General features: G+C 40.6%; 1 protein-coding gene across 1 annotated transcript; it reads right to left on the bottom strand.

Annotated features, from left to right (window-relative positions):
• Positions 1-10,293: 10,293 nt before the first annotated feature.
• On the bottom strand, positions 10,294-14,162 carry LOC133903850 (two-component response regulator EHD1-like). The gene is made up of 5 exons (XM_062345318.1): positions 14,057-14,162; positions 12,455-12,607; positions 11,809-12,186; positions 11,648-11,724; positions 10,294-10,788 (listed from the first exon to the last, which is right to left on the bottom strand). Exons 1-5 carry the CDS (start codon positions 14,160-14,162, stop codon positions 10,477-10,479), a joined length of 1,026 nt encoding a protein of 341 aa, XP_062201302.1. The 3' UTR covers positions 10,294-10,476.
• Positions 14,163-14,593: the final 431 nt, after the last annotated feature.

The following is a 14,593-nucleotide window of genomic DNA, read 5'->3' as shown; positions in this document are numbered from 1 at the left end:
AGGTTCTGATTGGTTGCTCGCATGAAGGTGATTTTGTGACATTGACAAGTTGGCCCACTAGCATGAGCGGATGCAACAGCCTGCATCTGCCCAGCCAGGCTACGGGTGTACATTTGCACTCGTCGGGCCAGACTAGAACAGTGCATGCAGGCAACCAAACATGCTTCTCTCTGAGATTATACGCATACATGGAGTCGAGATCCATTCGTGCAGCCAACCAATCACCCCCTCAGTTCATTGCCGCATTCAACTAGCTGCAGACGGATAGGGTGCGTTGGGCACCTTACGACCACGAGACGCTCATGATGTGCTCACCTCTTGGCCTCTCTGAGTTGTGCCACAAGGACCATGCCCTCTGGCTTACGACTCGGTGGATGGTCTTCGACGTCAGGTCGAGCCCTACTACCTGAACAGAGTATGCAAGAAGTTTGGGTTTCACCAACTCTTCCCCCTGCCACGGCAACTGACGAACAATACTCACTTATAAGTATTTATTGTTACAGGTTCTTTACTAATCATGTTTTTAGTTTCTTAAGCATAAATTCGCCTTGCAGCATGACGATGAAGGCTCAAGGCATCGCGTAAGATGCAACATGGAGGGTTAAGATGCAGTCATCGGTGGGGGAGTGGGCGGACATGGTTGCATACGTCCACGTCCCTAGCGGGCCTTACAACCTGAGGACAGAGGATGTGTACCTGCACTGGTTCCACAAGGCAACGCGGGTTAAGTACATCCTAATGCCTCTGTAGCCATCGTAGCACGAGCCGAAGGTCACCAACACTTTTGCTACGGAGTCGGTGGTGGTGTACCACATACTAGTACGTGAGGCTTGTTAGACTGTACTGACTTCCATTTTTATATTAAATATGTTCTCTCATGCATTGAAGTCGAACATGCTTAGGGACATCGGCACGGAGCTACTAGACTTTGTGGACTGCTGGGAGTCAGTCCCACCGAGGGTTGACCCGGGAGAGCTGATGGCCGATCTGCGTCAACTAGCACGGTGTTGCCTCGACGGCTTTCATCATGCTTCGTGCTAGATTTTATTAGATGTCGTCGAGGCTACCACACATATTAGGTCTCTGTCACGCGCTCGGGCTACGCCTCCACGCTTGTACATGGAACCAACCTCGTCATCTCAGCCACCACCGCCATGGTACATGTCGACTCCGGGTTTCTGCTCTGGTGGTACAGTTCCAGGTCCATCACTATCAATGTTATCACTTAGCATTACACCTTTCAATTTAATTATAATGTGATGCACAACCTTTGACATAGTTGTAGCATGCAACAGTTCTATCGTCCTTCGATGTAGTGCCTAGCTCGACGCACTCTATACCGGATGACTGGTTGGAGTTCACGATCGATGAGGAGCACCCGTCTCAGACAATCGGGGCGCCTCCATCGACACAGTCATCACAGCCCAACCCTACCACCCCTCCAGACGTTGCATGGCCTCATCACCATCAGTGCAACCCCTTTGTGTTCTTCATCAACCGGGTGCGTCACAGAGCAGGAGGCAGGCAGAGGGTGGTGCGCATGGCCATGGCAATGCCCCTTGACTGCACCATTAGATAGGACTTAGACATGTTTATGTTATTTCTAGTATGTGATTGTCATGTCATGCATGATGTTTATTTCGATACTACATTATTTTATTACCTGTGTTCTCGTGCCATCACAAAGTGTAGCATCATGCAATCTGATCCGCTTTCGAACGTATCTGCATGCCGGCCTGTCAGGTAATAAATCATTGACTTGCAACTTTCCACATCAAAACCATTCGCATTACAAAACCTAGTACCAGTACCGTGCAAACAAAATATAACGTTACATTATAGGGTACAATTTATTCAATTACAGATAACACGGTACAATAAACTATTACAAAAGGTTAAGGTAGCACATCGTGATACATTTCTTCTATTCATACTGACTAAGAATGAACTACTAGGTACATATACGAAATCAAATCCTCAATCGACCACTAGAACACATCCATATTACTCCCAGTTGTTCCTCCAACCTACCATGTGAGGTGGGATATAGTGGCTTCTGATGTTGATGGCTCTCTCTTGGCACAATTGTTCCTGCAGTTCCGCGATAATGACGTGTAACTGACAGATGTATTCTTGAATGTGTTGTTCTATCCGTGGGTCAATCCAATACTGAAAACCACAATCATCTATCTGGAAAAAGTGGTTTATGAGATAAGTAAACGGTGTGTAACACCCTGATTTTTTATTTCATAATTCCTTAAAATTTACCTAGAATTTAATTAGGGTTTAAATGAATAGAATAGGTTAGAACCTATTTTCTAAAATAAATTTAATCTTGTCATAGGTTATATCTTGGTTGTATGCATTCATGCTGGAATACATGCCTTAGAGTTTTATTGTGTGAAAAAGAATTTTTGAAAAACCTCGAGGTGCGCTGTTTGAAGTTTGGATTTTTTTTTAAAATGATTCATAAAAAGAAAATCTCTTTTCTCATCCATGAGCTGATTTTCCTTTTTCTTTCTCCTTTTTCTCTCTTTCTCCTCGGTATCCCATCCTTCTTTTCTCCCTGGCCGAGCCCCTGCTCCCTCCCCCATTCACCCCGCCTCTCGCCTAGGCCGGCCGAAGGCTAGGCACAGCTGCCGCTCCCCGCCATGGTCTGTGGGTGCCTGGTAAGAAGCCACCTCCTCCCTCTGTAGCGCGGGTCCCGCGCCGTCTTCCTCCTAGCGCCTGAGCCAGACTCCACGTCGCCTGATTCGGATATGAACACCGCTGCTTTTTAGAGCCGAATCCCAACAACCCCCCAGCCATATCTGAACACCCACATGTGATTCCCCGTCTTTATAAGTCTGGACCCTCCCTCCTTTTGATCCATTTTCACCAACCCTAGCCTGCCGTCGCCCACCATTGTTGCCTCTCGACCGAAGCTCGCCACCGGCTATTTCCGCCACCTTTTGCCGTTGCCGAGCCACCCGTGGGTTTCGTTGTCTTCCTCTGAGTGCGTGGGTGCACTCATCTTCACATCTCGGTCATCGGAAGTGCCCCTTTGCCGCTCGCCGGTCTCCTCCGCTGCTGTGCATCGTGGTCACGCTTCAGTGAGTCTCGGTAACACCCGCTTCTCCCTCAAACGGGTTCTCCGTAGCTTCGGCATCGTTCTCCGCCGCTCACCGTTGTTCCCCGAGCCCAGCGACGAGGTTTTCGCCCTCACCGGCGAATCTACTGCCGCCTAATCCCCTTCCACCGCCACATCATCAGCCGGCCGAAGCCCTCTCCCCCTCAACCGTCTGATCTGAACCGAGCAGCCCAGATCGGATCTAGCCAAATAGGTACAAGCCCGATCCACTGTGGACCCGTGGACTCCTCCGCCTGCCCGGTCCACCGCACCTGTGTGCATGGTCCACCGCCTCGGTCCGACATGGTAGCCACGTCATCGTCCGCCACAACATCCCCATCAACCGTTTTGACGATGTGTTAGCCTAGTCACTAGCCACGTCAGCCATCCATTTACCCAGTTAATTCTAATTACTTTTAATTCGAGAAAAAGGTCAATTTTACAAAAATGCCCTGGACTTTTCTGAATTTACCAAAAAGCTCATGTCTTTTTACATCTTAGTCCCTAAACTTTCTCATATTTTCAATTAGTCCCTCTATTTTTACAAAAAGGCCCCCAACCTCTCTTTTTATTCAAAACAAGTCCTTTTCTTTTTCAGTTTTAATCCAAAACTTGTAACTTTATCATTTTAGCTCCGTTTTAGGCGATTTTCTTGCTCTCGTGTTCGTAGCAGCGTGTACTATCTTTTAGTACCTTTTTCATATATGTTAGCTATTGTTTGGTGTACTATTCTTAGTTAGTTTTTGTATGTGCTTTTCCGGTGTGTTTTAAGAGTAGATGAGGAGCAGTTCGAGAATCTCCAGTACCAAGTCTTTGAAGAGTCTAAGCAGCAAGTTGGAAGAGACAAGTGTCCTTGAACATTCTAATCCTAGTTTTTCAAATGCGTTCTTTATTTCAAACATGCATGCTGTTAATCCTGAATCCTATTTACGTATAGTACCCTGTTCCATATATTCCTTGTCGCCTAGTTGTCAGTAGTGGTTATGTTGGGTAGCTTATGCTTAGCTTTGCACAAGGGTATGGATGGGTAGCCAGTTAAACATGACTAATAAACTATGCAACTATGAGTTGGGAAATTTTGTTAATGGTATAGCAACATGGAACCTTAGGCCTTGAGCAAAGAGGTGTTGGTGATGGTGGTCATAGTTATGTTGTTGGTTTAGTGTTTGCTCAAGTGACCTAAGTAAGGACCGGTTAGTGGAGCGACAACCCAAGAAGTATCGTACCAACCACGAGACCTGGTATGGGACAGGCTTGGCCTATTAATTAGTGGATTCCAGTTTTTGTGTGTGCCAAACGGAAGAGTGGATGTGTGAGGACGGCTAAGGCCAGGACCATTTGGTTAGTGGTATGAGATGTGTAATGGAAGGGATGGGTGAAAACTTGCTAGAACTACAAGGTGCAAAAGGGGGCTTCTGGGTGGCATGAAAACCACTTTAACGATGGTGAGACCTAGCGGGAGTGCACATACTGGATGAAACTTGTAACAGCCTTGTAGTGACTTTCCGGGTGACACACCACTGACGTGTGTTAAGTGTTTCGCAGACATGGCAACTAGGAAAATGACAACTCATGGGGAAAGCTGGACAACCTCTGCAGAGTGTAAAATCTGATATATCAGTCATGCTCACGGTTATGAGAGACTTGGATCCTCACATGATTATTTGGTTTGGTTTAGTTGGTTTGGTTGGATGGTTCTTGGTTACCTGTGGAGGGTATCAAGTCAGATGGTTTGAGAATCTGAAGTGGTTTTCGGGTAGTTGCGAAACATATGGAGATGTTTCTTGGAGTTGAAAGTCTAGTGATGAATCACATAGTTAAATAGGATGCTTTTATAACTCTACAATAGCATAGTTGGTATTTATGCAAATTTAATATATTATAGCATGTTACTTTACTTAAGCTTGCATGCCATTTATTTCCCATACTTGCGGAGTACGACATATACTCACAGTTTCTATTTTCATCCAAATGTACATCAAAACGCTGCTCAGACAATGGAGACTATGAAGAAGAACCAGACTACTGCATCGATGAAGATGAAGATTGCTAGGCTGGTGGATCCCCCGGTCGATTTCCTATGGAAGATGGGAGCTTCGCTGTGTTTTGCTAGTGTGTTTTAGTTAAAGACTTTGAGGTCTTTCTATTTTGTTTAAGTTAAGCGTTGTAATAATGATACAGTGTGTGCTACACTGATGAAGTCGTTGCATGTATGAAACTTGATCCTGGCATACATGTGGTTTACATCTGGTTTTGTCCCTTTATAAAACCGGGTGTGACATGGTGTGGAGAAAATCACAAAGAAAGTGAGTATTATTTATTTGTATTTTGAAATGTGGACAACGGAAGAATAGATAGCCTATGTCACCGAAATGCTCATAAACTTGGACTACAACGTCCTCTCTATGCTGACATGGTAGCCAAAATGAGCAAGGAAGAGCATTGCGGTTTATGTAGTAATCTCTAACATAGATGTCTAAATTGGGGTGTGGAGGTGGTGGATCGATGGGGCCATTGAGAGGATGAGGATATGCCATTATCTCGATTCAATTCAAGGTTAGGAGATGTGTGAGCAGAGATTTGATTGGGTTTTGTTTATATACAAGAAGTCCTGGCGGTAGTGGATAGATGTGGTAGCACTAAAAAGCCTATTGACTAGACTACACCAGCCTATTAGGGGTAGCACTAAAAAGTCTATTTACTAGGGGTACCACCCAAAGGCACTGCAGGGTTGCAGCATTGACTCGTGCACATGTTTTTCTCTACCGCTGCAGTGACACATGATTATGACCTTACCAGAGTATCCAATGCCCTTCGTCAATAAAAGGCACTGCAACATTGACTCATGCACAGGGTTTTCCCTACCGCTACAATGATACGCGATTATGACCTTACCCGAGTATCCGATGCCCTTCGTCAATATAAGGCACCTCCATCTCGACCATCTGAACATAGCTAACACTAAGCATGGAGGGAAGAGGTATATGGAGAAGGGCCACGCAAATATTTGATGGTCATCCACCAAATGATCCAAGAAGGGATGCATTCAAAAATCACTTAATGCCAAAAGGTATGCCGAGGCCCAAATGCCATTGTGGATAGACCTGCAGTGTTCGATGTTCACATAACTTAGATACCTTCAGGAGGAGGTACTTCTGTTGCTCAAACATAGATGTGCTTTCCAAAGAGAGTGAATCTTCTCAGGTAATTACTTTGAAATGATACAACTTTCCATTCACTTCATGTACTAACACTTTTCGTCCGTAGGCAACAAATTGCATCCAACCAACAACCGGAGTGTGTACATTTCACTAGTGGATCGATGACTTCGTATCCTCTAAGGACCAGGATTGGGTGGATCAAAGGATTAAGTGGGACGATGACGAGCCGAATTAGAGGCATGAGAAAGAAGCCTCCGCACAAGCGCGTAAGAAAGAAGCATCAAGTGTTGAGGATTGACTATGGTGTGACTCCACTATATGCTACCTATTTACTTTCCTTAAGGCGTGTTTACATGTTATGCTTACGTTTTGTATCGACCATGATACCTAACACAACAAGAATTGTAATTTTCATATGTGTGTGCCGTATCCTAGTGTAATTGTGTTACATAACCATACCGAATGAATTATCACCAGCGATTATTGTACAAACCTTTTTTACCTCACAAAAATTTGTGATGAAACATGAACCCTTGACCTTATCCCTGCTACGATGAAAAGTCACCACTCCATATGTATCATTTCTCCTCTATGCAGATAACAACTACGAATCAATTATCGTTGCTCTTGTATCATTGAACATTAGTTGAGACTATTCCTACACGATGTAAAAGAACCACTCCACGTTGTCAGAGAAGATGCTTGAGCGTGTGACGCATCACATCCACTGTACTTGCACCTACATCCAGCCTACACCTATAGCTTGGATACATCCTTACTCCTTGCAGTAAAATGATGAGAAAACACTCGCCCATGACCTTATCCCTTCTTCTATAGTACCACACATGTTCCCCCCTTGTGAATATAAGGGTAACCCATCCATGGCAACTTAATCTCCAACACAGTCCAACACAATTTCTTCCATTGCTATCGGGTCTGGGTCCAAAGTGGGGAAGGGTAAGATGGACCATTATGAGCTATGGTGCGACATCCTTGATAAAATCAAGCGTGAGGATGAAGAGCGAAAGAGAAATGAAGCCCCACAATAAAAGAAGAGGGAGATCAAGCTGCAGATAGAAGGGCACGAGGCACGCAAGCCATGAAGCGATTGCAGTAAAATACATATAATACATATACTCACATATATGTATATATGTATAAAGCACACATACACACTTAGGGATTTATTTAATTTTGCAAAGCTCGTTTTAATTTCTTTTGAAAAAGTTTTTATTTTCTTGGTTTTAAGAATTTGGACTGTTACAGAAGTCCAATGACTTCTCAAACACCTACAATAGGAAGTTCTTCATGTGCTCCAACTACGAGTACGACCCATCGGAGGGCAGAAACCGTGAAGGCTACCGCAGATAGGTACTCATATATTGCAAAACTATATCACAACTATCTGCTATTAACCACTGATGAATTTTTTCTTCTTTGCTAGTCTCCGCCACCATTATGTGACTTCATACAATAACTGGATATTGAGTAGAGTCAAGAAGATGTCTTCCTCCTGCACACACAACACTAGGCGTCATGGAGATGATTCCATGAAATGGAAGCAGACGAGAGGAGAGAGCCTACCCGCAAACGCATACAGGAGGAACAACGAAAATTGAGAGAGGATGAGAATCGCTTGAAGGAGGAGCCGCATGAGGCGGATAGGGATAGGAAGCGCGAGAGCGCACGTCCGGCTCTTGAAGCTAGACCAGAGGCTGTGAGAAAGAGAAAGTACCCCCACTGCACTCAGTAGAGTGTCAGTAGTAATCAGCTTGTTTCAATTCTGTAAGGCATGTTAGGTTTAGAATTGATACATTTCTAGGATAGTATGAAAATTGTACCGTACATGCCAATGTCTCTGTTACATTATGTATATGGCCTATTTGTGGTTTGCATCATTAGTAAATAGCTTCTTTAGATTCCCTAAGGCATGTTAGGTTTATAATCGTTATATATCTAGGTTAGTATGAAAATTGTACCATACATGCAAATGACACTATTAATGTGGCCCGTTTTGTGGTTTGCTTCAGTAGTAAATGGCTTCTTCAAATTCCCTAAGGCATGTTAGGTTCATAGTCGGTACATGTCTATGTTGGTATGAAAATTGTACCGAGCATGCCATTGTCGATGTTAGAGTCGGTGTGTGGCCTATCTGTGCTTTGCGCAAATAAAATTGTCTTATTCAATAGCCATTGTAGGATAAATTAACATTTCAATATTAAGCCATTGCGTCGTATACCATTGCAATTTTCCGTTAAATAAATTTTTTGTTCCAAAAAAATAGTTCAATACAACAAGTAACTTTATTTAAAAAAACTTAACATGTCGGCACTCGATGTGCCAATAGGCCTGTTGGCAAACCACTTGCTGACAGGCCAGTCGGATTCAACACCGCTGCCGACATACCTATCTATAGGTACCTAGGGGCCTGTCAGCACATGGTGTGTCGATAGGCCCTTTTGGCCTATATTGCATGCCGATAGGACCCATGGCCCACCGCAACGTAGGCTGACAGCACTCCATATTTTTGCATTTTTTCAATAAAATAATACTATTAAAAAATTCCACTGAACTAATCTATGTGCTCTCTCGCTATCCAAACCTCTAACTTTCTTGGGTTGTTGGGCATCAAAACCATATTTGGCTTCAGCTGACACATCATTGTCTTTGTCCTCTTCAACAATGTTTTGTCCTTTCTGTATAATCTCATCTTCATCATGATTGGTCCAGCAGATATAGCCGATCTTAAAAACCCTTCTAATCAAGTTGATAGAAAAATGTTTCTCGTTGTTGCAATCAACGTAGGAACAACATATGTAGTTTGACTTATACTCCATGACTATTCTTAGAAAAGCAGTCACTATGTTAATAAACTCTAGGGAGTGATAGTCTGCATCATACATCCATATATAATTAATTATAACAAACTAAATTTTAGTAAATTAATCGATACTCACAAAATATTTTATTCATTATCTAAAAATCCATTAAATTAATAAACATCAAATAAGAATATAATACTAAATAATTAAAATTAATGTACTAAGGGGTAAATGCATTTAAAAAATAATGTAACTAATCTATCTAAATTATATTAGAATAGTCGCAATTAAAAACCTAATTTTAATAATTAATATTTGATCACACAATATTTTATAAGTAATCTTAAAATTAATGTAATGCTACTTAATTAAGATTAAAATTTGCTCATATATAGCTAATGTAAATTCCTATAAATCTAGGTAACTCATCTATATAGATTGCTATTAAGTTAGCTCTATTATTAACTATATGAACAATATAAATGAAAAAAAGATCTCCTTTATGAGCTCATCCACCACAAACTACAATTGAGCTAGATCATGATCTATGCAATCTCCATACATATATATGTGGTAATTGCAATCTATTTTATAAATTATAGCTCAATTGGAGCTCTATCTCCTTGATAATTCATCACCATGTAGTAATCACCTACATTGAAAACCTAGAGCAATCTAGCAAGTAAAGCTAACTACAAATGAAATATAAATCAAGTTACTAACTATGTAGCACCTAGGAATGTGGATTCCTCCCAATTTTGAAGCCTTCAAGCACCAAGTCACCACAAATGGCTAGCGCTGAGCAAAAACTGAGCTCTTATCTGTTCTGCTCAGGCATTGGGGCAAGAGAGATTGACCAATATATATTATACACTTATCACTATAGGTTTAAGATAAAAGCTGGTAGTAATAAGATACTACCATTGCTAGTTCATGCTAAGAACCGACATGCTATGAACTGACAGTGATGTATCACTCCAGTTTGTAACATGAATTGGCAATGATAAGGAGGATATCATTGCTGGTTCATGCCACGAACTGGCGGCGATGATCACCACTGGTTATATCATTAGCGGTTCATATAGTCTCAATGATTAATTGGCCATTGGAGGTTATAAACCAACTGTGGTACTTTGTCATTGCCAGTTTTAGCCAAATTGGCAGTGATAGCCGGTCGTGGATTATAGTTTTTGTTGTAATGGGAGCTTCAAACCAGTCTTATATTGCCAATTAATATGAAATTATGATACAAGTAGTCAATACATACTTCTGGGGAGATCAAAGGTACTACTCTACACAGACTCTTATTCAGCACACGACATATTAACTGGGGCATATACTTAATTACTTACACTTCGTGACATGCATGCTGTTAGTGATAGAGTCACTCTGCCTCGAAATTCCATAAATCTGTTTCAGATGGCTGTTTATCTGAATCCCATCTGAAATCCTGAAAACCTTCAGGTGAGTAGTTGCTTCGTTCTCCCAGCATACAATCCAAGCCACTTGATAGGTCATCCTTGGGCAAAGAGTAGTCTGTGATCTCCATGCATCCATCTTGATCGAAATACATTGAATTCGAAGAACGGTTGAGTTGGGTTTTAAGAATGTTTGATTTATTGGGATGACTTGAAGATGAAGTAGGATCATATTTGCGCAATGTTTGAGTTGATTTTCTCAGATGAAGCCTGTATTTCTGCATCAGTTCAAAAGTAAGATTTTCTGGCTCAACATGGCGCACGCAACAGAATTAATTATATATACATAATGAAGTGATATGTATGCATTTCTAGAAAGAAAGTTATTTGAGCTAGCTACACATGCATGCATCTTTAGAACCTGTTCATTTTGTTCTTCCTATTCCATATGTAGAAACATTGGTCGTTCCGAAACATGAATATATGTAATTTGCTGATAGGTGGTAGTCTATAAAATAAAAACTGTAAAATCTAAGATAATTGGCTGACAGGCGATGGTATTTTCCAAAACGAGTTCCTTTGTGATCAGTTTATTGGTGATCCCTCTCGAGACTACATGTGTGGCAACCGATGTAACAATCTACCCACAAGTCAATAATTCACATAAATTATTTTTACAATCTTTATTTTTTTTAAGGTGATATGTACAGTTGCAAAGACTCGTAAAGATCTAAAATAGATTTAGAATCCATCGATAAAAATCAACCAGCAAAATTATTAAGCATGGTAGATGTTAGATAATTGGCATTACATTTTGTTTGAATTTTTTATCACAAAATTCAGAAACTAGATCGGCTGGGTGTATCTAATCGCCTTTTAGTGTTTGATATTGAAAACATGGATTGTTAATGAGGCATATATATCATGCATGCATGTTACATGGCAGGATTCACTACTACAGACACGCCTATATATGACGGCCTATCTCAGATGGTTTGGAGAAACCGTGTGTGATGAGGTGGACTTAAACAATCCTTTTTTTAATTATAGAATGACTCTTAGACAACCCTAAGTGATATATTTGTCTGGCATGCATGCATGCATGAATTGTACAGGGAACATATCCGAAATAATTACCTGCAGGTGGCTTGCAACTTGCTCTCTTGTCAAATGTTTAACCTTCATCATCTCCAATATCTTCTTTGGAACTGCCTCTGTAAACCAAGTGATACCAATTAAAACAAAGAAATATATACATAGGCAAACATCACTTAAAAGGCAATGAGATCAATACTCACTATCAGCTCCCAGGGAATTCACCGCCGCAATGAACTGGTGGTGCAGCTGCACGGTCCAGCTGAGCCTTGACTTCCTGAGATCCCGGATATCGGTGACCATCCCATTGATCTCTCTTATATCACTCTCCATTGTAGTAGTAGCTTCGGTGATACCCGTGGTTCTAACGGCACACGTAGAAGGAGCTACAGTTGGTGGATAGAACAGCTGATCGATGTGTTGGGCATCATTGTTCTTCCTGTGCTCCCTGAGTTTCTTCCGGAACACATGCTGCCATATGTTCTTCAGTTCTTCGATTCTCACAGGCTTTATCAGGAAGTCGGAAGCCCCATTGGTGATGTACTTCATCACTGTGTTCGTATCTCCGTTCGAAGACATTACTGTTGATTAAGATGGATATAAGTTTAATCAGTAACTAACACTTCGCTTGGATTGGATTCTCACTACAGAAAACACCCACACAAAGAAACACAAATGTAATGAGTAATGTATTGGACTCGTTAATTAACTCATAAAACCATAGGGTAATCGAGAGACACGTTATCTGGTGCAAGAGAAAGCAGAAAGAGGCGACACTCAAGGAGAAGAAAAATTAAATGAATGCATCTAAATTTAGGAAACTAGCTATATAGAGATAGAGAAACTTACTCACGGTAGGGATGTCAAACTTCGAGGTAACTTCTTGCAAAATGAGCAAACCGTCTTCAGTTGGAAAGAACACATCGCTAATGATGAGGTCAACTGTTTGCAGGTTGCCATAGATGAAGGACATTGCTTCTCTGACATTCTTATATGTTGTGACTGGATTATTGACTAAAGTATATCAGAAAACGTACTATATATATGTATGAAAACATTAAATATATTTGCAGCCTCACTTGATTGTGTAGTTACATTAGATCATTATATATTATTACCTGGGAAATATATTCATAATGTAATATTTTGGTAATACATTATCTTTTAAAAAAATGGTAATAAAGTCGATATGAATAGTTAGCAAACTCATTTTGCTTTCATAATTCTTCCATTTGGAAAAATGTTTTTCCAATAGAATCCAAAGTTCTCTGTTTTTCATTTCTCCAAGCCCCAACTTTAGCACCACAATTGGTCCTTAGTAAGTATGGTAAAATGAGAAAACTAGTTGGTCCTTTTGGTGAGTAGTTTTTTCGTTCTCCACTGTACCTTCCAAATCTACTTGAAAAAAAAAACAGAGTACGCACGACCATCTTGGGGATGTGCTTATTAAACATTCTGATACTTCATTTGTATTTTTAACTCGATACTCTAGTTGAATTCAGGTTGCAGTATTGGCCAGCTCCTCTATTTTACTCTATTTTATGCCATTTTCTTTAAAACAATGCAACATTTAGTCAATATATAGAGATAAAATTAAATTGATTTCACCAACCATATAAGGGAGTAACAATGGTTTAACAAATGGGAAGGAGGTGTGGAAACTAAGCTCGATTTTATGTACCTTAAGGAAAGGGTATCCACGCACTAAGAAAAGTGTGTGCACATTTATTTCTTGCAGGAGAGGGTGTGTTTTGAGGGTTTTAACACCAATACTTATTACTAACTTGAGTTAAAAGTAACCGTCATTTTGGATGTTGGCGTCTTCAGTTGCCAAATTACATGTGCCGCATTATATTTCCGAGACCTAATAAAGCATAGTACAGAAGTGTTTTTAAGACGATAATCCACTCCTATTGATTTTATATGGATGATTTAAAATATCCATAAAGATATTGTTGGACAAAGCTAATATTGTGGATTGGTGGCACATTCTAGGACTTCAGGATTTATTTAATTTGGAACTCAGGACGCCACAAGTCTTACATGAAATTATGTTCTAAATAAAAATAATTAAAGGAAAATAATGTAATCATGGTCCAGAAAAAGAGAGGATAAAATGTTTTCACGAGTCAATAATATTTTTCATATTTTCCTAAAAAGTTTTTATGTCTTTTCTTAAGAGGATACAAATAGTACACCTTTCAACAATAGAGAACTCGTGTACACCTAGCTATACGATGATATGCACTGATATCAAGCTTAGCCAGCTTGATATTATAAATTAATATACAAATTAAGTATTTTTTGATAAATATGCTATATAAGGGTTAACAATTATCTTTTGCCCATGCCTGTTTGCGTGTATATTTTAACATGCATGCCCCTCCGTATATCGAGACAAGAAGTATTTCTTTCTGTAAGTATTGTAGACAATATTGTCTAATGCATTACCCTTGTAGCTGCACTTCATAAGTAGTTCTTCCATAGTTGACAAGTATGAAGAGTTGTTGTCGATAACCAGAACTCTCAGACCAGAATGCCACAGCTCTTGGTCCATTGCAGCCTAATGAAGAGAAACCAAAAGTTCGATGCATCATGCATGTTAGGAGGGATAGATATATATATGCAAATTAGCTAGCTATACTTCATTCTAAACCTTCCCTTAATTCTAGGCACGACACATCTATATATATGTCATATACTTTCAGGAATTTAGCTTAATTTGTTCACTACAATCAACATGATCTATAGAGAAATTAAACAGCAGCTGATATATGTATACATCGCGCGCTGCAGGCCTTCCTTTAGCTATCTTCTAATATTAATTAATTTATCATTAACAATGGAGGATCCACAGTCACCAAGTAGGGGCCGGGTCTCTCCCTCTTCTTCCTCCTTCTCTTCTTCTTTCATGCCCAAAAATTAAAGAGGGGCTTTGGGTGGCTCCCTGGTGCGCCTGGGGTAGGAGGCTTGAACTCATTCCACCCT

The sequence above is a fragment of the Phragmites australis genome, chromosome 21 (genome assembly GCF_958298935.1).
Source record: "Phragmites australis chromosome 21, lpPhrAust1.1, whole genome shotgun sequence".
NCBI classification, from domain to species: domain Eukaryota; kingdom Viridiplantae; phylum Streptophyta; class Magnoliopsida; order Poales; family Poaceae; genus Phragmites; species Phragmites australis.
The sequence above is the reverse complement of the archived record's forward strand: the minus strand, read 5'-3'. Positions and strand labels throughout refer to the sequence as shown.